The 27,579-nt window shown below is 43.7% G+C and overlaps 1 protein-coding gene across 3 annotated transcripts in view; it reads right to left on the bottom strand.

Moving 5' to 3' along the window:
* The window catches only part of LOC137355859 (CUB and sushi domain-containing protein 1-like), a 1,186,508-nt gene that overhangs the window by 150,224 nt on the left and 1,008,705 nt on the right, over positions 1-27,579 (bottom strand). For all 3 annotated transcript variants that reach the window (XM_068021465.1, XM_068021474.1, XM_068021456.1), the window contains exons 46-47: positions 4,886-5,080; positions 1,340-1,513 (exon numbers count right to left, since the gene is read on the bottom strand). In XM_068021465.1, the coding sequence (XP_067877566.1) occupies positions 1,340-1,513; positions 4,886-5,080 (369 nt within the window). The remainder of the gene's footprint in view (positions 1-1,339; positions 1,514-4,885; positions 5,081-27,579) is intronic.

A 27,579-nucleotide genomic window follows, 5' to 3' on the forward strand; every position in this document is an offset into this window, starting at 1 on the left:
GGAACATGACAGACTAAATTTTACCGGCCCTTTGGAGATGGGCTGGGAGGCTGGAATGCTGACAAAATGGCATGGGAAGGCATCGGGTGGTGTGCCCGATGTCTTCCCGCCGCCATATGATTTTGCCATCGACGGGAACAATGGCAGATGAGCCCCCACCTGGCTTCCCCCCAGTTGGAGCCCATTTGAGCCACTTAAGTGACAAATTAAGGGCCACTTCCCGCCTCCACGGGAATTTTTCCAGCAGCTGGGGGGCTCTCCGCCATATGGGGAGTCCATCCAGTGAAACCTGGCGGCCTCCTACCAGGCTCTGGAGGGGCGGTGCCTCCTCTTCAGCCACTCTCTAGCCCTTGGAGGGACCCTCCCCCACCTTAACCCCACCTCACCCCCCCAAGCAGTAATGCTCACCCCCCCACACCCTGTCCACAGAGACCCCTCCCCACCCTCATCAATGGGGCCTGACTGCCGGGCCCCGGCTAACCCCAACTCCACTTACCCCTATTCAAGGGTGCCAGCCATCGATGTGTCCTCTTCCTCCAGCTCCAGCAATGGCCAGCACTAGCAATGGTGCTGCTGAGGCTGCTGAACAGCCATCATCCCCAATTGAGATGGCAGCCACTTAATTGACTGCTGCCAGCAGAATGTGACCCTGGATCCCACAACCCCGCCCCACCATCCCTCCGGACCCAGTGGCGGGACAGCCAAAAAATTCCAGCCTATATCTTGGAAAACTAATAACCAGCTATAAGAAGATGCTAAGGAACGAATATTTCTTTCCATTTTGGTCATCCAGTTTTAGAATAATAGAGTCCTAGGCCAGGTATAGTGTGGGTTAGGTACAATTTAAAATTCTCTGCACTTTGCTTCAATAAAGTAGCTTAACCCATGCCCCACTCACACCCTACTCAGACAACAGTAACTCTTCAAGCACCAAGTAAATTTGGCAATCTGCACATCACCCCCCTTTGTGGCCTCCAGGAGTGATACAGTGAATTTAATGACTTCTGTAGTAATGTGTGGCCACTTGTATCTGAGGAATCCATGCCCAATAGAAACTGTGTTCAAACTGCTCAAATACATTTCAATTTAAGCTCTCACATGCATGACGGAGAAAAAACCTCCATCCCATCAATCTGAGCTTAACTGAAATCCTGGTTTCAAAGCTGGGAGGCTTCTTTTGCCTCATTTTTTTTACTTTGCACTTCAACAGTGATATTGAATTATACAGAGTTTCAAAATGAACTTGAGTTTTGTTGCATTTTTCAAGTTAATTATATACTATTGCTGTAAGATGGTTGATATATTACAGTTGCAGGCATCAGCTGTTTGTGATACATACCGAGGCATCTGGTTTCCACTCCACTCCACAGTCCATTTACTTGGCACTCTCGAACATGCGATCCAGCTAGTGTGTACCCAGTATTACAAGTAAAAATTGCAGTAGCCCCATATGTTTGTAGTGTCCCAATCATATTACCATTTGGTGGGGAAGGGAGATCGCCACATGAGACAACTGGTTAAAAAAAAACATATAATTAAGATTAGAACTCACTAAACTTGTTTCAATTTTCTCTAGTTCTTATCTCTTGGTCATGTTATTACGAAGGTGCTCCATTCTTAAAATGTTTTGAGGACGTGAGTTAACAATTATGGACATCGGTTCATTTGGAAAACTGAAAAGATTCCATGGATGTGCTTTTATTTTTACAAGGGTCACTAGGAAGACACTTGAGCTTTGTGTTTAAAAACAATCTTTACTGGATGTCACATGCCTTATGCTAAATAAACAACAGGAACTTTGGTGGCCAGGGGAGTTGTTTACAGAGAAGTGACATGTCAAAATTTATGGTGGTCAGGAGGTTTAGACTTGCTGTTGGCGTGCGGACTGTTTTGAAGGCAATGTTTGCAAAGTGAATCTCTGCAGAGGAATTTCTTTTTAAAATTTTTTTAATCTAACCAGTGTGCGCGTGTGTGTGTGCGCATGCACATGTGTGATGGGTAGCTAGAAGAGAATATCTATTTACATTCATATTTGAAACGCTGTGTTAATGCTTTGCATCTGTACTGGATAAGACTTGTTTGATAATAAACTGATAATTTTGTTGTTTATTAAAGAAACCTGGTTAGTGTATTTTATTCTAGGATAAAAATAGAGTATATAATTGGTTGTATCGATAACTGGGTAAACATTTAAATATATGTTCTGACCTGTGGAAAAGTGAAACTAGAGAAAGACAATGCACTCCTTCCATCTCGGTTTAACAATGTGTAGCCAGTTGTGTAATAGGGCTGATACTAAAATATTTCAAATAAACATTCACTGATAATTTTTTTTCCTATTTTCGATACTGAAACTAAATGTGTTATCAAGTTGAACTGAATGGATTTTCACTCAGAATGTATTTGGGAGTTGGGGAAAGAAACCATCTGAAGAACAAATTTTCAGAAACGTTTCTATGTTGGGCTCTAGCATATTTCCTTGACATTACTCATCCTATGGTTCGTGAAAACTGTCACATTTTCGGCTCTCTGCAACTTTTCTTCTAGAATTTAGGCTTATGTGTTTTACATCACTCTCATAGGTGAGCTCAAACACCTTTATCAGGTCAGTTAAATGTACAAGAGATGGAAAGCTCAGCGAGAGATCCTTCTTGTAAAATGTAGCCATGCCATGATATGTACATTTGATTAAAATTCTGCATCAAAAAGCTATTTTGCTAGTTTACATCTTTTTTTCCCTAGCCTCCTGTCCCTAAGATGTTGAGTATTGCTGCATTAAGATTTGGAGGCTCTCAGCAGCCCTCAGGGACCTCACCTAAGATAGACCATTCTTTAGGTAGAGCTAAGACAGTGAATGCCAACAAGCTGTTTGATTGTGGCGATATCACATCAGAGACTGATCCTTACCTCATTCAGCGTCCATATCAACATACTTTGCAGCACAGGTCACTAGATAGCAATCAGGAGCAGAAACCCTAATTGATTTCTCCTCATACTAGCCTATACTGGTGAAACCAGTTGTAATGTCCCTCATGTTACCAAGGAAAAGATAATTTAGCATAGACCAAGGATTAAATTTGGCATCTTCCTGGCCTTTTAGTGCATTTACCCATGTTGCCATGGCGGGAAAGATACTTCGACAACATCTTTGAAAGAAGAGAAATTTAAGAAAAACAAGAAAGGAACAGAGGCCTAGAAATGGATGTGTAGGGAATGAAACAAGCACAGCATTCACCTGTTAGTGTTAATCGGGCAGAAATAATATTCATGACAGCCTCTTTGGCAAAGTGAAGACATCTTAGGCATTGTTCCTGAGTAAAGTTAATGAAAGAGAAGCTCGCCCTGAATACCTGCTGTGAATGTGGGCTCCTATGCAGTGCTCTTTTCTCCTCCCTCTTGTGGCAGCTGCTCCTGTTCCCTGCTGTCTTCCTTGCTGCTCTACCACATCCTCCAGCTCCAAAGGCAGCCCTACCAGACCACCCATAACTCCAGCTAAACTATCTGTGAGGCACCAACAACAGTGTAACACAAGCAAAACCTTTCTGTCTTTAAACGAAGTGCACTTTCCAGAGTGATGAACGACACCAAGAAATGATCAACAGCTTGAAATAACAAACGAGCAGCTAAACTGTAAGTTCTGCAAAATGCCTTTAAATAGAACTGGTGAGCGATCCTTCCTGCCAGTTAAGTGAATTCCGCACATAAATAGTCAGGTACTGGACATACCAGAATCAGAAACAGGTCCTGCAAGAAATACAGGACTCTAACTTGAATAACTGATCCAACTTTTTATACATTCCTGATACTAACAGAGTTAGCTAGAGCAAGTAGTTTTGATGGAAGGTCACCGACCTGAAAGGTTAACTCTGTTTCTCTCTCCACAGATGCTGCCTGACCTGCTGAGTTTTTCCGATATTTTCTGTTATTATTTCAGATTTCAGGTGTCCCCAGTATTCTGCTCTTGTAGCTACACCAATATATCTGGCATTTCCAGCTCATAATGTACATGCACTTCCTGCCTGCTTAAATGGAGATCAAGGAGGACATTTGGCACCTTAAGAACGAGTGCTGTTAGATTAAACTTCTAGGCCAATATCTGGAAGATTTCACTGCAGTGAAAAACATCACTTTCGAGGTCACTTTCATTGAACCATACTGCAGAAAAGGAGGCCATTCAACATATTTTGTTTGTGCTGGCTGTATGAAAGAGCTATTCAATTAGTCCTATACTCCTGCTCTTTCCCCATAGACCTGTAATCTTTTCTTTTTCAAGTATATATCCAATTCCTCATTGTAAGTCACTACTGAATCTGCTTCCACAACCCTTTCGGGTAATGCAGCACAGATCATAACTCACTGTGGAAAAAAAGTCCTTATCACCCCTCCTGCTGCTGGAAACAGTTTATTTCCTCTTTCAAAACCCTTCTTAATTTTAAACACCTCTATTAAATCTCCCCTAAACCTTCTCTAATCTAAAGAGAACAATGTTAGCTTGACTAGTCTCTTTGCATAACTGAAATCTCCCATCATTTGTATCATTCCAGTAAATCTCCTCTGCACCCTCTCCAAGGCCTTGACATCCTTTGGCATATGTAAATTGAATACATATGGGACATTCATTTAATTCCTGTTTATGGAACTAAGTTTATGTCAAGTTATGCATTTTAAAGTATTACAAGCTCTATTATCATAAAATTGGCAATTATAATTATGTACAAGCTTCGCAGAGATCTCAGTTCAAGCCAAATAAAGTAGAAAATGATTGTGACCATTAGAAAATTACAATTAAAGCAGATAGTTTCCTACAAGAGATCATTGACATAGATTCTGGCATTAATTTCAAATTACACATTAATTTTAAATATTCAAAAGAACTTGCTCTTACTTCTGCAACTCGGTTTTTCATTGGATCCACTCCATGTGCCATTAGCCTGACACTGTATGACCTTGTGGCCCCTTAAGTAATAACCATGTTTACAGCTCAATATGACTTTGGTTCCATATTCATTCACTGATCCATGAACGAACCGCCTGACAACTTCTTTTGAAAGAACAGTCTCAATAGCAGGACATGACACAGCTGTGAGGAAAGGAAAACACAAATAAAAGGTAATCTATTACTATTATATTAAATACATGTAATAAGCTCTACAAAGTTAAGATTTATGAATAATTTGTAATGTTGGCATTTTAGGTCTTTCCATACAAGATAATTATCAACATAACAATCAGACTGACAGGACCAACTGACAAGAGAAAGATGTGGACCAAACGAAAACCTAATGGAGTCAAATTACTCCCATACAAATGAATCTCCCTTGGATACCTTCTTGGTTCAGTTGTGTCAGTCTCTCATGGCAGCATTATTAGAAAGCTTTCTTCCGGGTGGAGGGGAAATGCTTAATTCTTGACCAACAAGGAAATTCAGTTTTTAGATTGACTTGTTCCATTAAAAATAGCCTTCAGTTTGGCAAAGGCACATGCTGCCACAATTCACACCACTGTTCTATACATGCCTTTAGTAAGTTTCGTATAATTTGTCTCAAAAGCTACAACTGCAAATTTAGGTCAAAAAATTAAACTAAAATGTGATTGACATTTACTGATGAGCACCCGATTTCTGATAGAGCACGTTTGTTGTAATGTTGTAGTGTTTTGAAATTCCAATTGCATTGTGCATTCTGTACACTTGAGGCTGCTATGGAACACACATGCTAGCAAAGGGATAGTGAAAGTAAAACAGAATAAAGAAGACTCCATTCTGTTCAACAGCAAGCTGCTTCTGTCTCTGCCTCTTCCTTATACTAAACTTGACTAAACCTCGCTCCAGTCCTGAGAATATCACAATGGTGACGAGGTAAATTGAAAACGGATGGTGAAAAACACAAAAAAAAATGCTTTCAGATATGAAATTTTTGTAAGATTTTTGTTTACTTTTACAGACAGCACTGTGTTAGAGTGACACATAGGAAACTTGTACAGTGTATAAACACATTGATCGCTCCAAAATAACCATCCTATCAAAAAAAAAATTAATCTCGGATCATTGCAGAGAAGATCCTTCTGAAAAGGAACGTGATCCTGGATCTTTGGTCATGCATTATCACTGCATTGCTGATCGGTATGGAATTGTCTATGCCCAATCTACCACCTTTTGATGTGTATTCAGAGCCATCATCTGGATCCCCACACTGGCAAAAGTGGCCGTGATGTTTCAAAGGCACAATAGCTGGTTTCGCAATCACAAATGACACAAGGAAAAAGGCCTTGCTTCTACACAATGGGGGTGAAAAATTAGAAGATATTTTTGAGACGCCTGCACCTGTGCAAAATAACTACTCAGCAGAAAATGCACCGATGACCCACATTATACCCAAGAAAAATACCATATAAGAAAGCACGGTCTTCCGATGTGCTAAGCAAGAAGCAAACGAATCGAGTGACCAATAATGCACACGTTTGAGGCAACTTGCAACCACATATGACTTTGGTGATGTTGAACATGTTGAAGGGGAAATTAAAACACAAATAATCGAAGGCTGTCTCTCTAGTTAACTATGTTGAAAAGCATTCAAGAAAGACAGAAAGCTGTCAGAGTTGTTGGAGTTAGCAAAATCACTTTCACTCTCAGAGTCCAGAGCTACTGATGTTGAGGCTGCGAACCATAATTACTACAGTCCAAGTTCAACTCCTGCGAACACTGTTCATCACCCACATGCCAGGAAACCACCTGCAAAGCCACAACTGCCATCTCACAAACAAAGTTTCAACCTATCCAAAGAATGTTCCCACTGTGGCGGTGCTTACCCACACCGGGTAGGGTGTTCTATACTGATCCTGGTGGCCCCCTGGCTTCTGCTACACCTGTCTTGCTCAGGTGTCATGGGGTTGTCATTACCCATGTCTGCAAGCCCCCAATCAGCCATCTTGTCACTGTTATGTTTACGGTAGTTTGCTGGATATATTATATATCTGATTTATCTCAGAACAAAGCAGATATCACACTTGTATTAAATCATCAACTGGTTTATTTACAGTACTTTAAAACATCTGAGCACTTACAAGATTTCAGTGCAATGCCTTTCTCAGATCAGTCTTTGTTTCTCTAGAGCATTCCAATCTGACTCTTTCAGTTTCAGTTTCAACACTAGGCTTAAAAAATTAAGCACAGTGAACACTGGACAGACTAATATAATCAAACCCAGATTGATCAAACCATTGAACACTACAGTCACACTCCTCACAGGGTTGTATACTGGGGGAATGTTAGGCTATCTCAAGATAATGCAACACGTGAGCAGTCAATGATGTCCTACTTGTGAAGGAAGCCAATCACTGCTGTAAATCCGCAAGCTCACCCCTATTGACTGCTGAGGTCAATGGGAAAAGAGACATTTTTACCCCTAACAAACAGGGCATTGAGGGCCTGTTTATTGTAGCTATGTACTGCAGATTGTGCTCCTGATGCCCTCCATAGCAGATTAAAAGGAGCCAGTGGTGAAAAAGTTCAGGGCTGTGGTGACTTTGAGATCAAAGCGTGCCGCCCTGGTCCAGCAGGCAGCAGATTCTGTTTCAAAAGTCTACAGTAGTCCAAGACAACCTGCCTGGAGAATCACGGCCTCATCTTGCACTGTTCCTCCAGTAGGTGCAAGAAAGTGAATCTTGACCTATAAAACCTGTGTGCAGGGTATGAGCTCCTCCAAACAACTCACCTCACTTGTTTTCTTCTGAGACTCCAATCATTACTGGGGCTGGTTGTTGAGGCTGCTCTATCCAGAAGAAAGTATCAATATTTGCACTTACAATGAGCAGATAAAGCTCACTGTGGGTAATAACGTCAACAAAATGTGAAGGGAACAAGCTGGCAGCTGGAAACTTTCTTGGCAAACCAAATAGAAAAAGGATCCTCTCATCCATGGATTTACAGCTGTGAGCCCCTTTATATACAGCTTTAGGCGCACTTACACCAATCTCGTCAGATTTTACTGATGGGTCCGGGACTGGGTGGAAATTCCACAATTTTCAGTTAGTTACATCGGGATCTGAATGACATCACCGGACTTTGACTCTTACTGTTTAATGAGACCCGTACCTGCCTGTGAAAGGCGCCTTTCCTGGATAAGAAGTCAATCCGATTAAAATACCATCAGGTATAAAGGTGTTGGGAACATGGCAGGAAGTTCCTGACTATCATTTTAACCCCTTCCTGCTATGTGCCCACCAGGCAGGCATGGTTGAAATCAGGCTTTATTTTAAATTTCTAAATGCATGTTCATTCTCATGATCAATCTTTGGATGAAATGACTGTTCTCCGGGTAATATGCCCAATGCTGGGGGACTCTGGTAGCAGTTTCCACTCCTATAGAAGACTCCAGTTATAATCTTTAATAACTAGAAACATCTCCCCACCGCATCTGCAACCCCCTGCATACTCCCTCCCCCACCACCACCCCCCCTCCCCCTGCAACTGCTTGCAAGTGTTTAAATTAGGCCTGAATATAAAACCGCTTTTTTAGGAGATGGAAACCTTATCTCATTACTAACACAGGAGCAATGAACATATCTGACCTTGATAGCAGTTGAAAAAGAACTGAGGTGAAATTAGCATTGTGGTAATACGGTGTGCAAAAGGGGAAAGTCAGATGCAAGGACACACAGGATGATGCGGTCTGCATTCATTTTTGGCTTTTCATGTACTTTATTTTTAATGTTTAATTAAGAAAATGATTCAATTTCTTTTTTCATCATCTCTTTTTCTATCCCCTTGACCTGAGGCACACATGATTTCGTCAAATGAACATTAAAACTTAAAATTGCAAGCCCCTGACTGGAAAAACATTTGCATAGTAACCAACAGTGTTGGAATAATGGGGACGCAGTTGTTGCTTCCCCAATACACAGAAGAAGTGGTCAGATAAGTTTTAGTCACTTGACTGACTGTTGGAGGTTTTGAATTTGAACTTCCAACAGAAGATTTGAACTCAGAAAAACCATGTGCTCCCAGTTGGAACAGAACCTCCTCTCCAGTCCTCCCTGCTTCCATCTCTTTCCCACGGAACTGAATCTTGTGAAAACACGTGAACCTTAAAGAGAGAAAAGTCTCCCACGTGAACAAGGTTTAAGAAGAACACTGGGCCCCGACGAACAGCAAGACTACCTAAAATCAAGTGAGCTCGAAGCACAGTAAACAAGAAATTCTTCTGATATTGCCGCAAACCCCTCTCTACTAAATTTTCCTCTCCTCTTTTCCGTCCCTATTTGCATGTGTGCATCATGTGTGCATGCCAGCATGGGTGCATCGTATATCCATAGGTGTTAACCGTATTAGAGTTTATGTTTAAGTTTTAATAAAATTTCATCTTTCTTCTTTAAACCTCAGAAAACCTGTGTGAATTGGTTTCTTTATCTTATGATTGGAAAGCTGTGAACAAGGGTTCACAATGGGAGAGCTCAAAACACAGTGTGTTTAAAATAAAACCCTGTTACAATAAGAACAGGTGATGATAGTAACAGACCCCTAGACATCTTTTGCACCTGGTTGTAACACAGTGTGCAAGAGGGGAAAGTCAGATGTAAGGACACACAGGATGATGCAGTCTGCATTCATTTTTCGCTTTTAATGTACTTTATTTTAAATGTTTATTTAAGATAATGATTCAATTTCTTTTTCTACTCCCTTGTCTTTGCTTAGTGTTCTTTTGAGATACATAAACTTTCCATTTTAGACATTTCAAATGCAAGAAATGATAATCAAAGGATTACAAAAGACTTTTATAAAGATATAAAGAGTAAGAGGATAGTCAAAGGATGGGTAAGGATGATTAGAGATCACAAAGGTGACATTCTTATGGAAACAGAGGGCATGGGCGAGAATTTTTTCACCTGTCTTAACTAAATTAGAGGATGCTGCCAATGTCACAGTAAAGGAGGATTTAGGAATCAAATTAGATAGGAAAAAAATAAAGAGGATGTAGTTAAAAGGTTGGCAGTGCTCAAAGTAAAAGTCACCCAGTCCAATTAGGATGCATCCTAGGTTTCTGAGGGAAGCAAGGGTAGAAATAGTGGAGGCTCTGACCACAATCTTTCAATGTTATTTAGCTATGGGAATAATACCAGAGGATTGAAGGATTGCAAATGTTACATCCCTGTTCAAAATAGGGAAAAGGGATAAATCCAGAAACTACAGGTCAATCAGCCAACGGCAGTGGTGAGGAAACCTCTAAAGATCATAATCCAAGAAAATAAATAATTTTCACTTGGAAATACATGGATGAATGAATGATAGCTAGCACAGATTTGTTAAAGGCAAGTTATTTCTGACAAAGCTGATTGAGTTCATCAATAAAATAATGGAGTTGGTAATTAAAGTACTGTTATTGATGTGTATATGGAATTGCAAAAGACATTTGATAATGTGCGATATAGTGGACCTGTTAGTGAAACTAAAGCCCGTGAGATTATCGGGGCAGTGGCAGCTTTGTTATGAAACTGGTTAAGAGACAGAAAGCATAGTAGTGAATCATAGCTTTTCAAACTGGAATAAAGGTATTAAAACCACTGCCCTTTTTCATCTAAACTAAACTAATTTGGCTAAAGGGGGCACATTTCCAAGGTTTGCAGCTGACAAAAAACTTAGAAACATGTAAATAAGAGGATAGTAGCAGACTTCAGGAAGACATCGACAGATTGGTGAAATGGGAAGAAACATGACAAATGAAATTTAATTGATAGAATGATAGCAGAGATGAGGGATTTTGGAATTGTATTTCAGAGGCAGGGAGGAAGTGGGGTGGGGGGACAATTTTGCAGTCAGAAACTGGAAAGAACAAGTTTCCCTCCCTGAATTTAACAGCAGGACCTGATTACTATTTTCTTTGTCTCCGTTTCCCAGCTGCTGGCTGGCTGTCAGGGAGAGGGGGTGGTAGGCCTGCAGCACCAGGCCATAACAAGAGTGGAGAGGATGGAGGGAGATGGGGGAAGGAGAAGATCAGAGGCAAAAGGGGAGATCAGAGGTTGAGTCAGAGGGAGATCAGGATCCAGAGCAGAGGGGAGATTGGAGGTCAGGATGGAGATTAGAAGGGTCAGGGGGTGGTAATTGGAAGTGTTTGGAGAAGACCAGTAGAGTCGTTGGGCAGAGATTAGAAGGGCTGGGGTTGGAAGGAAATTGGAAGGTTAAGGGAAATCAGCAGGGGTTGGAGAGGAGATTGGCAGGTTCAGCCGGGGCGGGGGGAGGGGGGTGGTGTCCGATTGTGGGGGTTGGGTGAAACAGGTAAACTGGTTCCAACAGGTAAGTGGAAAGGCTCTTAGGCTTTCGGATCCAGCAGTCCTCACCTCCCTTTAACGTCTAGGTTTCCCAAGGCCTGGAAAACCTGGCCAGGCAGAGATAAATTTAAAATGGTGGTTAAATATGAGGCATAAAACCTCATTATAATATTTAAACGTCCAACCTGCCTCCTGCGACCGGATTGGCCGCCTGCCTCCTGTCCTGCCTCTGTTAAAAGCAAAAGTAGGAGGGTTGGAAGAGTATTGGGGTCAGGGTTCAGATTTTTAACATTTTTATATCTGACCCACCCCAAACTTGTTTGAAGGTTAAAATTCCCCTACTTCCCAAGATATGTGCAGCGACTAGAAAAGATGGCATTGTTCTCCTTATAGCACAGGAGGTAAAGGTGAGATTTAATAAGGTGTTGAAATTTCTGAGGGGTTTTTATTGAGTCTAAGGATATATTGTTTCTACTGGTGAGTGGACCAGTAACCAAAGGACACCAATTTAAAATAATTGGCAAATAAAACATGGGATTAAAGAGAATTGTGTTTTCATCTGGAATGCATTGTCTGTAAAACAGTTTAAGAGTAACTTACAAAAGGGAAATGGATATATACTTGAAAAGAAAACTTTGCAGGACTATGAGATTGGCACTAATTATATCACTCTTTCAAACGGCATAGGCACAATGAGTCAAAACAGCCTTCTTCTTCTTTGCTGTAAGATTCGATGGGTCGAGTTTTAACTTTCAGACCTGCTCGAAACAGGGGAGGCTGGGCAGCTCATAGGGAACCCAGAAGTTTCAGAAACACATTTGTCAGTGCCTTTTTAATCTAGCCACTGCATTTACATCTGAATTTCAGGTTTCCCAAGCAACTGGAGCAGACTGGTGTGATGGCAACCTGCATCAGTCTCTTTCTGCTCAAATATTTAAAGAGAGCCTGTAAGGGTCAGAATTGAAGCAATGTAGAAGTGTCATGAAAGACCCAGGATCTGCACAGATGGAGGCTCAATCTGGAAAGGCAACACCATGGCTCTCAGATGCACCCTTGGTCATCATGTTGTGGGCTGTAAGGACCCACAGAGAGGTTCTAGTCCCCGTAAAGGTGAGGAAGAAGGGAGCCACAGAGAAAAAACAGGCTTGGCTGGAAATGGCTAAGGAGGTCAGCAGCACGAGTGTGGTGCCTTGCTCTTGGATACAGTGCCGCAAGAGGCTCAATTACCTGATCAGGGCAGGAAAGGTGAGTGACATGGCACATTCAAGTACCAACCTTCTTACTCTGCCTTCCCCAGCACATCACTCCTCATACCAGCACCGCTTGTAGGTGCACCCATCCCTCTATGTCAAAGCACCTCCTCATATTCCCATCTGACCAACCACCACTGAGATTGATTATTGCCATGTCACTCCTATCCTTCCCAGTGACAGTGCATAAATGTTGCCCTTCCATCCTCTCGAAACATTCCACTTTTCAAATCACTAGGTCTTTTCTTTCTCTCCTTGCAGAAGAAAGCACAGAACACAGGGAGAGGCAGAGGAGTGAAGGTGGCCCTCCAGTCATCTCCACCTTGACATTGCAGAGGGGGTAGAACTTGAGATAAGTTGGATCTCAGCATGCCTGGCCATTGGAGATGGAGAGATGGGGCTCTCACAGCTACATGGTGACAGAATTAAATATCAGACAGCCACATGGCACAAAACACTCAGTCATGTTGACTTGATGTCAACAGACACTGATATATGTTGACTGACAAAATTCAGCTTGTCAGTTCTAATTCATATCTTTCAACTCCCACAGAGCCTGCAAGCATTCCTCAGGAAGTGATGCTGGAGAGAATGAAGACTCTTCAGAGGAGGTCACTCTTTCTGAGGATGCACCGTCTCACGACTCATGCACATTCTCTACCAGGTCAGAAACGCACACCTCCAAGGTACCATCAAGGCAAGTAGGTTAGTTGCCAGATCACAGGTGAGCAAGAGTAGGTGGTGGAGACAGGGACAGCGTTGGAGAGTCCCCATCGGAGGGCACAGGACCCTGCCAGCCCTGGCTCCATTGGACGCAGATGCTGAGCCTTGGGTGTCATCGACGGAGAAGGCTATTCTGGAGCAGTAGCAGAAAATGTACGAGGTTCTGGCAGCCTTTCTGGAGGCACTGCATACGATTGGAGGAGTCTGTCTCCAGCATGAGTGCCATGATGTCTACGTCCATGGGGCATCAGACACAGCAGGCAACCGAGTGCATGCTGGCCTTCACCAGTGGCCTGCACAGTCAGAGTGCCACCTTAAACAGGATTGAGGAAAGCCTGGCCTTGGCCGTTCAGCGCCCCACTGAAGTGCTGCAAAGCCTCTAGCTGTTGGCTAGCAGGGAAATGCACTGGGCCATGAGGGAGAAGATGGAGAAAAGGCTGATAGAATCAAAGCTCCTGACCACTTGTATGTACCTCCTCCCACTCAACCCAATCAGGGCCTCGCATGCTGTCGCTTGTCCTGATGGCCAAATCAGCTCCTGCACAAGCTCCAAAGCTCAGACAGTATTAGCAAATAGCATCTGAGCAGTCAGAGCAGGAAACTGAGCAGCCTGCCTCTAGCTCTGCTGAAGCCACAAAGGTTGCACCACATAGGAGCAGCAGGAAAAAGATTGTTGCACAAGGGTGTTCACTTTGATGGTTACCACTGTCTAACATTGCCATCTTTTGTTTAATGTTGATGAATCATAAACCTAAATGCAAGGAGTATAGTGAATAAGGCAGATGAGCTGAGGGCACAGATTGACAGGTTTAGATTAGATTAGAGATACAGCACTGAAACAGGCCCTTCGGCCCACCGAGTCTGTGCCGAACATCAACCACCCATTTATACTAATCCTACACTAATCCCATATTCCTACCAAACATCCCCACCTGTCCCTATATTTCCCTACCACCTACCTATACTAGTGACAATTTATAATGGCCAATTTACCTATCAACCTGCAAGTCTTTTGGCTTGTGGGAGGAAACCGGAGCACCCGGAGAAAACCCACGCAGACACAGGGAGAACTTGCAAACTCCACACAGGCAGTACCCGGATGGAAGTATGTTTTTTTTATTTATTATTGAAACATGGCTTAGAGAGAGTCAGGAATGGCAGCTTAATGATCCTGGTTACAGGGTCTTCAGACAAGATCGAGGGGGGATAAAAATGTAGGTGGGGTGGCAATATTGATTAACGAAACAATTACAACTTTGAGAAGCGATGAAATGTTAGAGAGATCATAAAATGAGGCTAAGGAACAAAAAAATGTTCCATCACATTGCCTGGGGTGGGGGATACTATCGAACTCTAAACAATCCGAAGGAGATAGAAGAGCAATTTTGCAGGCAAATTTCTGACAAGTGCAGAAACAATAAGGCAGTATCGTAGGGGATTTCAATTACTAGGATACAGTCAGTTTTAAAGGTACAGAGAGCACAGAATTCCTAAACTGCATTCAGAAGAATATTTTTAGCCACTGGGTCAGTGGATTGGATTATATTGACCCCCTTGAGGGGTCGGAGGCAGGGGCGGCCCATTGAATCATGACGAGTGGCAGGGGCGGAGGGTCCGTCACCTGCTCATCGCCAAGCGATTGTGCTGAGGACGGGATAGGCCTATTAATGGCCAATTAAGGGCCTCTTGCTGCCGCCATTGGGATCTAATCAGTAGGGAGGGATTGGGGAGGGCCTCAGCCATGCGGTGAGGGCGCCTTGTAAAATGAGGTACACTCCCTGAGGACTTGTTGGGGAAGTTGGGGGGCCAGGGGTCCCTCCTTTGTGGGTAATCTGCCGGCACAACCTCCACCCCCATGGAACCCCCTCCCCCTGGACCTCACGCCCATCTTCTCACCCATTCCCTTTATGGGGCCTTCCGGACTGGCCCCGGCAACCCCACCTCACAGCTGAGGTCCGGGGTTCCAGTGCTGGGTCTGGGTCTGAGGCCTCTGCAGTACCAGCAGTGGCCACCGCTCCCAGTGGTGCTGCCGATACTGCTGAACTTCCATCTCTGTGATCGACCAGCAGCTCTTGGAGGCGGGATCCCCATCTTAAAGGGACGGAGATCTCTGCGCTGGAAACCTTGCCTCTGGAACAAGAGAGAATTGCGCGGGGTTCACGAAAAGGCCAAGGCAGGGAGCCCCCGTCTTTTTGACCTAGCGCCAGGAGTCCACCTCCTCCACAAAAACCAGCCCAGTATGTGGCAAACCCAACAAGAGTAGTGGCGGTGGTGGGTGGGTACAATTCTGGCAATATTAGGGAATAAAGCTGCGTAGGTGGAAGGAGTATCAGTGGAAGAGGACTTTTGTGGCAGTGATCATAATTCAGTTAGATTTAACACAGTTATGGAAAAGGACAAAGATAAAATAGGAGTAAAGATTCTAAATTGGGGGAAAGGCCAATTTTACTAGGCTGATAAGCATAAGTGGACTGGAAACAGCTACTTGAAGGTAAATTGGTGTCAGAGCAATGGGAGGCATTTAAGAAGAAGATTCAAAGGGTTCAGGGTAAACATGTTCCCACAAAGAAAAATGGTGGTCCAGCCAAATCCAGAGCCCTCTGGATGGCACGGTGCACAGAGGGTGAGATAAGGCAAAATAGGAAGCTATGCCAGACACCGAGAGCTTAATACTTCAGAAAGCCGAGAAGAGTACAAAAAGTGTAGGGGTAAAATTAAAAGGGAAATCAGGAAAGCAAAGAGAGGGCATGAAAAATACTGGCATGTTAAATAAAGGAAAATCCAAAGATGTTTTATCAATACATAAACAGCAAGAGGATAACTAAAGAAAGAGTAGGGTCTATTAGAGACCAAAAATGTAACCTCTGTGTGGAGATGGAGGATGTGGGTAAGGTTCTTAATGAATACTTTGTGGAAGAACATGTACAATTTGACTTAAACTAAATCAAAGGGGTGAAGTTGATTAATTTATTTTGATGATGAGTTTGTAGCAGGACATGTCGATAAGGTGGTTAACAGACATATGGCACGCTTTCCTTTATTAGCCAAGGCATAGAATATCAGAGCAGGGAGGTTATGCTAGAACTCTACATATCACTAGTTAGACCACAGCTTGAGTACTGCGTACAGTTCTGAACATCACATTATAGGAAAGATGTAATTGCACAGGAGAGGGTGCAGAGGAGATTTACAAGGATGTTGCCAGGATTGGAAAACTTTAGCTAGCAGGAAAAATTGGATAGGATGGAATTGTTTTCCTTGCAATAGAGGAGGCTGAGGGGTGACTTAATTGAGGTGTATAAAATTATGAGGCATCTAGATAGGGTAAATAGGGATGATTTATTTACCTTAGCAGAGGGGTCAAAACCAGGGGGCATAGAATTAAAGTAATTTATAGAAGGATTGTAAGAAGAGGAGGAATTTTCTTTTTTGTATTTTTAAAGAAAGGCTCTTGAAATTGTTTCTTGTAAATTTCTGGTTAATGCACTGCATACAGGATTAACTGATGGTCTAATGGTTTCTGGATTATTCCTTTGCTCTCTGGAATGTAGGTGTAACATTTGCCACTCTACAGATGTGTACAAAGCATACCACATGATATGCATCAAAGCATGATATGCGATGAGGAAACATGGTTTTCACCCAGAGGGTGGTGGGGATCTGGAATTCACTGCCTGAAAGGGTGGTAGAGGCAGAAACTCTCACCACATTTAAAAATCACTTGGATGTCTACTTGAAGAGCCATGACCTGCAGGGCTATGGATTGCAGGAAGATGGGATTAGGCTGGGTAGCTCTTCGTTGATTGGCTCAGACACAAAGGGCAGAATGACCTACTTCTGTGTCGTACATTTTCTGATTCCTATGAACTTTATTTCAAAGTTCCCCTTTCCCGTCCTCCCCAATTTTGCCTGCTGCCTTCCATGGCCCTCTGCCTTGTGAACAACAGTATGACAACAGTAAAAGACGAGTAATGTGAGAGGGAGGGATTTTAGGACTACTCTGGGGACTTGGGCGGTGGGGGAGGGGTTGCCGCAGTGGGTTGGTGTGCCAGATGGATGCAATGTCTCAGATTAGCTGAACCCCACCTGAATCAGTCCATCCTGCACATCCTAGCAGTTAAGGGGGTAACTACAGGTGCCTCACCACATCAGGCTCCTCCTCCTGCAAACAGGCAGAACACACATCACCTTCCTCCTCCTGGAGCTCCAATCCTCGCTGCTGCACAATGTTGTGTAAGGTGCAGCACTCCACTATCATTCTGGATTCCCTGGCTGGTGCATACTGAAGGGCACCTCAAGATCTGTCCAGTTCCTGAATCGCATCTTCAGCATTACAATTGCTTGATCAATTATAACTCTGGTGCTCATGTGGCTCATGTGTTGTATCTTTTCTGGGTGTCAGTAGTAGGGCTTCTCACTGGTGTCATCGGCCACAAACTTAGAGGGTAGCCCTTGTTTCCAAGGAGCCATTGGTTGACTTTGCATTGAGGTATAACTATCTATGGAAGACTTATCCAGTGCAGGATGATTGCATACTGGAATCTCCCTGGTATCTTGCATATACATGCATAATGATCTTTCGTTGCAGACCAGCTGAACATAGATGGAATGGAATCACTTCCCGTTGATGAATACAGTCGGGTGATCTGAGGGCCTCTTGATTGCCACGTGTTAAAGGCGGAAGTTGGCGGGTTGCTGTCAGCTTCCTGACATACCAGCAGACTCTGTTGTTTTAACCTACCGTCTGCACAGAAAACCGCTCATCTCATCAGGTTAAAAGTCCCCCCACAATTCTAAGTGAAGATGAATGAATATATTAAATTAACAATCACATATATGAAAAAAAACAACAGCCAGATACTGAATATAACAGTGATCTGATAGTTGACAAACATGTTAAGATGATTTGAAAAGTTTATTTAAAAAGAGTTAAACTTGTTTGATGCAATTGTTTGTAGGGCAGTGATGGTACAAGTTGGGTTATAGCAAAGGCAAGAAATTAGAAAGACACCAGGAGTAGGGAGTATAATGGAGTACCGGATAATATCGATGCAAGATAGGTACAGAGGAACCAGAATAAGGCCTTATATAATTATTTTCTTCCACATAACAAATGGTCTGCTGCTGGTATTCAATAATGGTAGGAGTGCAGCGTTGGCTTATTGCATAGACTGCACATCCCCAGCAGTGAAAATGTATAATTGATCAAGTTCAATATGGCTTATATACTATGGCCAATTGGGCTACAGTGTCTCTCTATTTTGCTCAACACATGCTGGATGAGAGCATAAATAAAGAAAAGAATGACTTGCATTTATATAGCAACTTTCATGACCTTAGGATATCCCAAAGTACTTATGAAGCTTTAGTGACATCATGATCATGGATGAGAATACTAACTGAGCCAACATAGGTTCATCAAACCAAAGGGTTATAAAGTATCATTTAATTTTGCAGTGAGCATGTTTGACAACATCCCCTCAAGCTAAGGAACAGATTTTAAAAACTGTTCAACTCAATGCACTGCAGTCAGAAAAGTTAGCACTTTAATGAAGAAATCCGTTAAATCTTAACTGTTGAATTATGGATAAGATAGTTGTCACATAAGAGTAATAAATCATGTCGAAGATGATTCAAAATAGATGCAAATGCAGCAAAGTATAGCAGAAAAACTCCTCCAGTAATTCATTTCCATTGGCAGCACTTGTGTATCTTTATTGTGTAACTGCATTTTCTATAACTTAATCTAATCTGAAGTGCAAAAGTATGATTTGAATGCCATTTAATCCAAATGATTCATTTCCTTACAAAGCTTATTACCAAATATAGACCTGAAAAATAGAATTACTGTTGAATAGCAACCAGAGTCTACAATTTAACATCTAATAGAAAACAGTGACTGCAAAGGTTTCAAAGCCATTAGATTTGTTAGCGCAGATTTTCTGGTGTTGCAACAACACAGACAAGTTTTCAGGAAATGTTCCAGGACATCTCAAACCAGAGAATTACTGAAAAAATAAAAGGGAACTCCAACATATATTGTATCCTTTACTAAATAAAATTGTTGACCAGAATATATCATTGAGTATACATGTGTCACAGTTGTGGGCACTGAACCAATTTGTTAATTAGATTTTTTTTTTTTTAGATTAGAGATACAGCACTGAAACAGGCCCTTCGGCCCACCGAGTCTGTGCCGAACATCAACCACCCATTTATACTAATCCGACACTAATCCCATATTCCTACCAAACATCCCCACCTGTCCCTATATTTCCCTACCACCTACCTATACCAGTGACAATTTATAACGGCCAATTTACCTATCAATCTGCAAGTCTTTTGGCTTGTGGGAGGAAACCGGAGCACCCGGAGAAAACCCACGCAGACACAGGGAGAACTTGCAAACTCCACACAGGCAGTACCCGGAATCGAACCCGGGTCCCTGGAGCTGTGAGGCTGCGGTGCTAACCACTGCGCCACTGTGCCGCCCTTTATTAATCATTAATCATTAATCATAATTAAAAAATATGATGTATTACATTTCATCAATGATACAATAAAAGCAGCAACATATGTTATTTTGTTGAGGAAAGGGAAAAGCCAATAGGTTCAGCAAGTAATTTGGATTGACCTCAATCCTTGTACATTGCTAAACACCAAAATAAAAGCAAAATACTGCAAATGCTGGAAATCTGAAATAAAAACAAAAAGTGCTGCAATTACTCAGCAGGTCTGGCAGCATCTGTGGAGAGAGAAGCAAAGTTAACGTTTCTGGTCTGTGACCTTTTATCAGGACTGGCAAAGGTTAGAAAAGAATTAGGTTTTAAGCGAGTGAAGGGGAGGGGGGAGATCCGATGCGGAACACTGGTGTGAAGGGTGGAGCAGGTAAGTATTTTAATGCGGGAGGCAGAGAGTGGGGTCAAGCTTACCTTATTGGTGTAGAGGATGATGGGAAGAGTTAAAGATAAAAGTTTGTGAACTTTGTCGGGGGAAGGTCAGGTACACAAGGTAAGTATTTTGGTTGGGTTGGGGGGGGGGGTGGAGGGCAAGGAATGAATTGTCGTAAGGACAGAAGACAGTGGTAAATGGTCGTTTTTCAGACTGAAGGATGGTAGACAGTAGTGTTCCTCAAAGGTCAGTTCTGTGACCACTGCTTTTTTGATATTTTATATATATATGATTGGACCTTGAAATACAGAGTAAGCTTTCAAAATTTGCCACTGATATCCTGGAGTGGCCAGCTGTGATGATGATAAAAACCGTCTGCAGCAGGACAGTGATAGGCTCGTAGAATGGGCAGACAAGTGGCAGATGTAATTTAATACAGATAAGTGTGAGGTGATGCATTTGGCAAAGAGATAGAGTGAGACAATATTGACTTAATGACACAGTTCTAAACAGTGTGCAGGAACAGTAGGACCTGGGGGTGCATGCGCATCAATCTCTGAAGGTGAGAGTTTGATAGAGTGGTGAGCAAAGCAGATGGGATCTTGGGCTTCATAAATAGAGGCATTTAATACAAAAGCAGGGATACTATGCTGAACCTTTATAAAGCTCTGGTTAGGCCGCAACTAGAGTATTGCATTCAGTTCTGGTCACCACAGTTTAGGAAGGATGTGAGGGTCCTTGACAGGGTGCAGAGGAGATTTACCAGAATGGTTCTAGGAATGGGGCATTTTAGTTACAAAGTTAGGTTGGAAAAAGTGGGGCTGTTCTCCTTGGAGAAAAAGAGATTGAGGGGAGATTTGATAGAGGTGCACAAGATCATGGCAGGTTTTGATAAGTTAGACAAGGAAAAGCTGTTCCCATTAACTAATGGTACAACGACTAGAAAACACAGATTGTAGATTGAGCGGGGTAGTGAGATTGAGTGGATTGCTCTGTGGAGAGCCGGCATGGACGCGATAGGTTGAATGGCTGTAAACAACTTTGTGACTCTATGATGTTCTGTTCAGAAAGTTTGAGGAGTGTGGAGGAGGACAAGGACTGTAATGTGGATGAGCAAATTGACCATGGCACCATGGTGCAGAGCACCATTCAAGTGTGGGGAGTGAAAAGAATGTGGTAGTGATATGTTCTTGTATGTTCTTATGTTAAGGAATGGTACTGGGACCACAGCTATTCACAACTTATATTAACAATTTACACCTCTGGAATAAAAAGTTCAATTTCTAAATTTGCAGATGACACCAAATGAGGGGGAAAGTAAATACTGAGGAAGACTGTGACAAATGACAAGAAGATATTAACAAACGTGCAGAATGAGCACATATGAAAGTGTTGAGCATCTGCAAACTGGCTTGTCAATGAGTTTTCAAAGACAATGTGATGTTTTTCATGAAATTCCCATTCTCTAGTTAAATATTTCACAATCAAAAATTGATTCATGAGCAACTCAGCCTCTACTTCCAAAGGATAAAACTAAAGTTGTCAGGTTTGAACACATCCCATGCAAGTACTGAGCTTAACTAGTATTGGAAGACTGATGGATCCGAGGGACAGGTAAAAATCAGTGGATTACAGAGACAGGAAGAGTGTTAGTGCATTCTAGAACATCAAGTTATTGTAATTGAATAAAACTCCAAGGTGTTTTTTTCAACAGTTTGATCAAGGTGAGGTCCCTTTAACTGGATGTCAAACCGTGACATCACAGAGCAAGTCTGACCCTCACACTGCACATCACAGTGAGATCAGACATCACAGTTTGTAAACTGGGTTAATTTGAGGCAGGAGGCTGCACAAGCAGTTTGAGTGAAGGAAAGGGAGCTGCACTGACTGTAACTAACTGGCTGATCTGTCTAGTTGTGATTTTTTTAAAATTCATTCATGGGATGTGGGCGTCACTGGCTATGCCAGCATTTATTGCCCATCCCTAATTGTCCTTGAGAAGGTGGTTGTGAGCTGCCTTCTTGAACCACTGCAGTCTATGTGAGGTATGTAACAGTGCTGTTAGGAAGGGAGTTCCAGGATTTTGACCCAGCGACAGTGAAGGAACGGCGATATAGTTCAAAGTCAGGATAGTGTGTGGCTTGGACGGGAACTTGCAGGTGGTGATGTTCCCATGCATCTGCTGCTCTTGTCCTTCGAGGTGGTAGAGGTCGTGGGTTTGGAAGGTGCTGTCTAAGGAGCCTTGGTGCGTTGCTGCAGTGCATCTTGTAGATGGTACACACTGCTGCCACTGTGCGTCGGTGGTGGAGGGAGTGAATTTTTGTGGATGGTGTGTCAATCAAGCGGGCTACTTTGTTCTGGATGGTGTCGAGCTTCTTGAGTGTTGTTGGAGCTGCACCAATCCAGGCAAGTGGAGAGTATTCCATCACACAGCAGGTCTGGCAGCATCTGTGGAAAGAGAAGCAGGGTTAACGTTTCGGGTCAATGACCCTTCTTCGGAACTAGGTCACTGACCTGAAACGTTAACTCTGCTTCTCTTTCCACAGATGCTGCCAGACCTGCTGAGTGGTTCCAGCATTTCTTGTTTTTATTTCAGATTTCCAGCATCTGCAGTATTTTGCTTGTATTCCATCACACTCCTGACTTGTGACTTGTGCCTTGTAGATGGTGGACAGGCTTTGGGGAGTCAGGAGGTGAGTTACTCGCCGCAGGATTCCTAGCCTCTTACCTGCTCTTGCAGCCACGGTATTTATATGGTTACTCCAGTTCAGTTTCTGGTCATTGGTAGCCCCTAGGATGTTGATAGTGGGGGATTCAGCGATGGTAATGCCATTGAATGACAAGGGGAGATGGTTAGATTCTCTCTTGTTGGAGATGGTCATTGCCTGGTACTTGTGTGGCGCAAATGTTACCTGCCACTTATCAGCCCAAGCCCAGATATTGTCCAGGTCTTGCTGCATTTCTACACGGACTGCTTCAGTATTTGAGGAGTCACGAATGGTGCTGAACATTGTGCAATCATCAGTGAAGATCCTCACTTCTGACCTTATGATTGAAGGAAGGTCATTGGTGAAGCAGCTAGAGATGGTTGGGCCTAGGACACTGGTTCCCTGAGGAACTCCTGCAGTGATGTCCTGGAGCTCAGATAATTGACCTCCAACAACCACAGCCATCTTCCTTTGCACTAGGTATGACTCCAACCAGCAGAAGGTTTTCCCCCTGATTCCCAATGACCTCAGTTTTGCTAGGAGGGCTCCTTGACGCCATACTCGGTCAAATGCTGCCTTGATGTCGAGGGCAGTCACTCTCACCTCACCTCGAGTTCAGCTCTTTTGTCCATGTTTGAACCAAGGCTGTAATGAGGTCACGAGCTGAGTGGCCCTGACGGAACCCAAACTGAGCGTCACTGAGCAGGATATTGCTAAGCAAGTGCTGCTTGATGTCACTGTTGATGACACCTTCCATCACTTTACCGATGATTGAGAGTAGACTGATGGGGCGGAATTTGGCCGGGTTGGACTTGTCCTACTTTTTGTGTACAGGAAATACCTGGGCAATTTTCCACATTGCCGGGTAGATGCCAGTGTTGTAGCTGTACTGGAACAGCTTGGCTCAGGGTGCGGTAGGTTCTGGAGCACAGGTCTTCAGTACTATTGCCGGAATATTGTCAGGGCCCATAGTCTTTGCAGTATTCAGTGCCTTCAGTCGTTTCTTGATATCATGCGAAGTGAATCGAATTGGCTGAAGTCTGGCATCTGTAATGCTGGGGACTTCAGGAGGGGGCCGAGATGGATCATCAACTCGGTACTTCTGGCTGAAGATTGTTGCAAATGCTTCAGCCTTATCTTTCGCGCAGATGTGCTGGGCTCCCCCATCATTGAGGATGGGGATATTTGTGGAGCCACCTCCTCCAGTTAGTTGTTTAATTGTCCATCACCATTCACGACTGGATGTGGCAGGGCTGCAGAGCTTAGATCTGATCCGTTGGTTCTGGGATCGCTTAGCTCTGTCTATTGCATGCTGCTTATGCAAGTCGTCCTGGGTTGTAGCTTCACCAGGCTGACACCTCATTTTGAGGTATGCTGGTGCTGCACCTGGCATGCCCTCCTGCACTCTTCATTGAACCAGGGTTGGTCTCCTGGCTTGATGGTAATGGTAGAGTGGGGATATGCCAGGCCATGAGGTTACAGATTATGGTTGAGTACAATTCTGCTGCTGCTGATGGCCCACAGCGCCTCATAGATGCCAAGTTTTGCATTGCTAGATTGCCAAGAGAGTGTGAGAAATTGGCGCACTGACACGGAACACAAAAGTCCGAGTGTATCAAGCCTGTGTCCTCAGTACCTTGCTCTATGGCAGCGAGGCCTGGACAAAGTATGTCAGCCAAGAGCGACGTCTCAATTCATTCCATCTTCGCTGCCTCCGGAGAATCCTTGGCATCAGCTGGCAGGACCGTATCTCCAACACAGAAGTCCTTGAGGCGGCCAACATCCCCAGCTTATACACACTACTGAGTCAGTGGCGCTTGAGATGGCTTGGCCATGTGAGCCGCATGGAAGATGGCAGGATCCCCAAAGACACATTGTACAGCGAGCTCGCCACTGGTATCAGACCCACCGGCCGTCCATGTCACCGCTTTAAAGACGTCTGCAGGCGCGACATGAAGTCCTGTGACATTGATCATAAGTCGTGGGAGTCAGTTTGCCTGCGATCGCCAGAGCTGGCGGGCAGCCATAAAGGCGGGGCTAAAGTGTGGCGAGTCGAAGAGACTTAGCAGTTGGTAGGAAAAAAGACAGAAGTGCAAGGGGACAGCCAACTGTGTAACAGCCCCGACAAACAATTTCTTCTGCAGCACCTGTGGAAGAGTCTGTCACTCTAATATTGGCCTTTATAGCCATTCCAACCAAGCGCTGCTCCACAAACCACTGACCACCCTCAGGCGTTTACCCATCGTCTTTCAAGACAAGGAGGCCAAAGAAGAAGAAGAAGATCTGTTCAAAATCTATCCCATTTAGCACAGTGATAGTGCCACACAACACGATGGACGGTATCCTCAATGTGAAGATCTCCCATGGCATTGCCTGGGATAGACTCAAGTGTGGGCAAGAGTCACAGATATTTACTGGGTGCATACAGGAACCGGGGTATTAACAATCCAGGCAATGTCTTCACTGTCCATCACCCATGCACCCTGTTCTCTGGATCATAAGTACTGGAAATTGTAGAAGATCAAGTTATTGTAATCTAAGAAGACTCCCAGGATTTTGTCACACTCTGTTTGATCAAGGTCAGGCCCCTTTAACTGGACGGGTCAAACCGTGACATCACAGAGCAAGTCTGACCCTCACACTGCACTTCACAGTGAGATCAGACATCACGATAGGTTTGTAAACTGGGTTAATTTGAGGCAGGAGGCTGCTTAAGCAGTTTGAGTGAAGGAAAGGGAGCTGCACTGAGTGTAACTAACTGGCTGATCTGTCTCGGGTGAATGTGGTCAGGAAAAGATCTGAGCAGCTTTACTTTGTGATGGGAGGAGAGAGAAAGCTCAGGGATGGAGGAAGAAAAACCTTCACAAGATGATGTGACTCTGACAGAGGCAGTTATTGAAGCAAATAGGTATGCTATCAATCCTTCCACTCTTTTGAGCTGTAGGTAATATTGTCTGTAGACAGTCCTGTCTTCAGGGAGTGGAAGGATGAGGGAAGGTAGTGGTTTTGTGAAACAGATAATGGAAATATTGCTCCTGAGTTCTGTTCTGAAAAAGTTTAGATCGTATTTAACACTGTCAAAAATCTGGAGCTCAGTCTTGGCCTCAATCAATGCCACTAAAAGAATCAGTTAGAAAGTTTTGTCCCAAGCATTACTGCTGTCCTCTGACATTGCCAATCGCTGGCTCCATGCCAAGGACCTCCTCCCAGGTCAGCTGCCTCAGGTACTGTCTTCTAAAAGCCTCCGACAGTTTTAGACAAGCTCCTGGTGTCAGTGACCCTGGGTCACCTGATGGTATTGCAGACTTTCTGGAGTTTCCCTGTTCTTCTAGAGAAGGAGTCAATTAACCAACTCCAGAATCTTTAATACTCAGCTAGCATCAGAATCTGTGGTCAGTAACGTCACCAGAAAAGAGACAAGTCCATAAGTAATGGTGCACTCTGAATCTGCATTCAGCATTTACATGTTAAATGGTTTAACTGTACCAGGGGAACTAGAACATGCCTAGAGGTGTCTTGTTACAATCCAGTGATTCTTATCTGTTATTTCTTCTTCTTCCAGATGTAAATGGTTGGTGTCAGGATGAGCAAGAGGAAATTTCTAACAAACTACGCGCAGACTAAAGGTGGAGTAAAAAAGCACAAAGAACAAGTGGATCACACACACAACACAGAGCAGCATATCCTGCCCAAAACCAACTCACAATACGACAAAGGAGGGAGCAGTGTCCCTGAAATTCTCCTCAGCCCATCCCTCTGTGTCCTGTCCATTTCTCAGTGCCAACTCCACATCTTTTCATTTGTTGTTTTTATTTAATGGGCAATAGCAACCCAGCCACTGGTCCACCTAGACACTCCTCCAATGATTGGAGATGGTGTGAAACTGATTCTCTCTACCTTCTGGTTTATTTCCCACCCCACCAGGTGTATCATCACCACCAGCTCCTCTTAGACATACTTTGATGTCTATTTTTACTGTTCATTTGGAAATGTGCCCCACATCCTCTTCCTCTACCCACTCATCGACACCAACCCACTCACCGACACCAACCTACTGACCGATACCGATAAACTCACCGACACCGACCCACTCTCCGTCACCGATCCACTTAGCGTCACCGATACACTCACTGACACCTATATACTAACCGACACCAATCGACTCACCGACACCAATCGACTCACCGACACCAATCGACTCACCGACACCAATCTACTCACCGACACCAATCGACTCACCGTCACCAAAACACTCACCGACACGAAAACACTCACCGACAAAAATTCAATCACTGACACCAGTCCACTCACCGACACCAATCCACTCACTGACACAAATCCACTCACTAACACAAATCCACGCTGCATCATTCATTCACTCGGCGACACCAATATACTCATCATCACCAATGCACACACTGACACCAAACCACTCACCGTCACCAATCCACTCGGCGTCACCAATTCACTCGGTGTCACCAATCCACTCACCGACACTAATCCACTCACCGACACTAATCCACTCACCATCACTAATCCACTTGGTGACACCAATATACTCATCATCACCAATACACGCACTGACACCAAACCACTCGGCATCACCAATCCACTCGGCATCACCAATCCACTCGGCATCACTAATTCACTCGGCATCACCAATCCACTCACCATCACCAATCCACTCACCGACACCAATCCACTCACCGTCACCAATCTATTCATCAACACCAACATGCTTACCG

This window comes from Heterodontus francisci, chromosome 3, assembly GCF_036365525.1.
Source record: "Heterodontus francisci isolate sHetFra1 chromosome 3, sHetFra1.hap1, whole genome shotgun sequence".
Classification (NCBI taxonomy): domain Eukaryota; kingdom Metazoa; phylum Chordata; class Chondrichthyes; order Heterodontiformes; family Heterodontidae; genus Heterodontus; species Heterodontus francisci.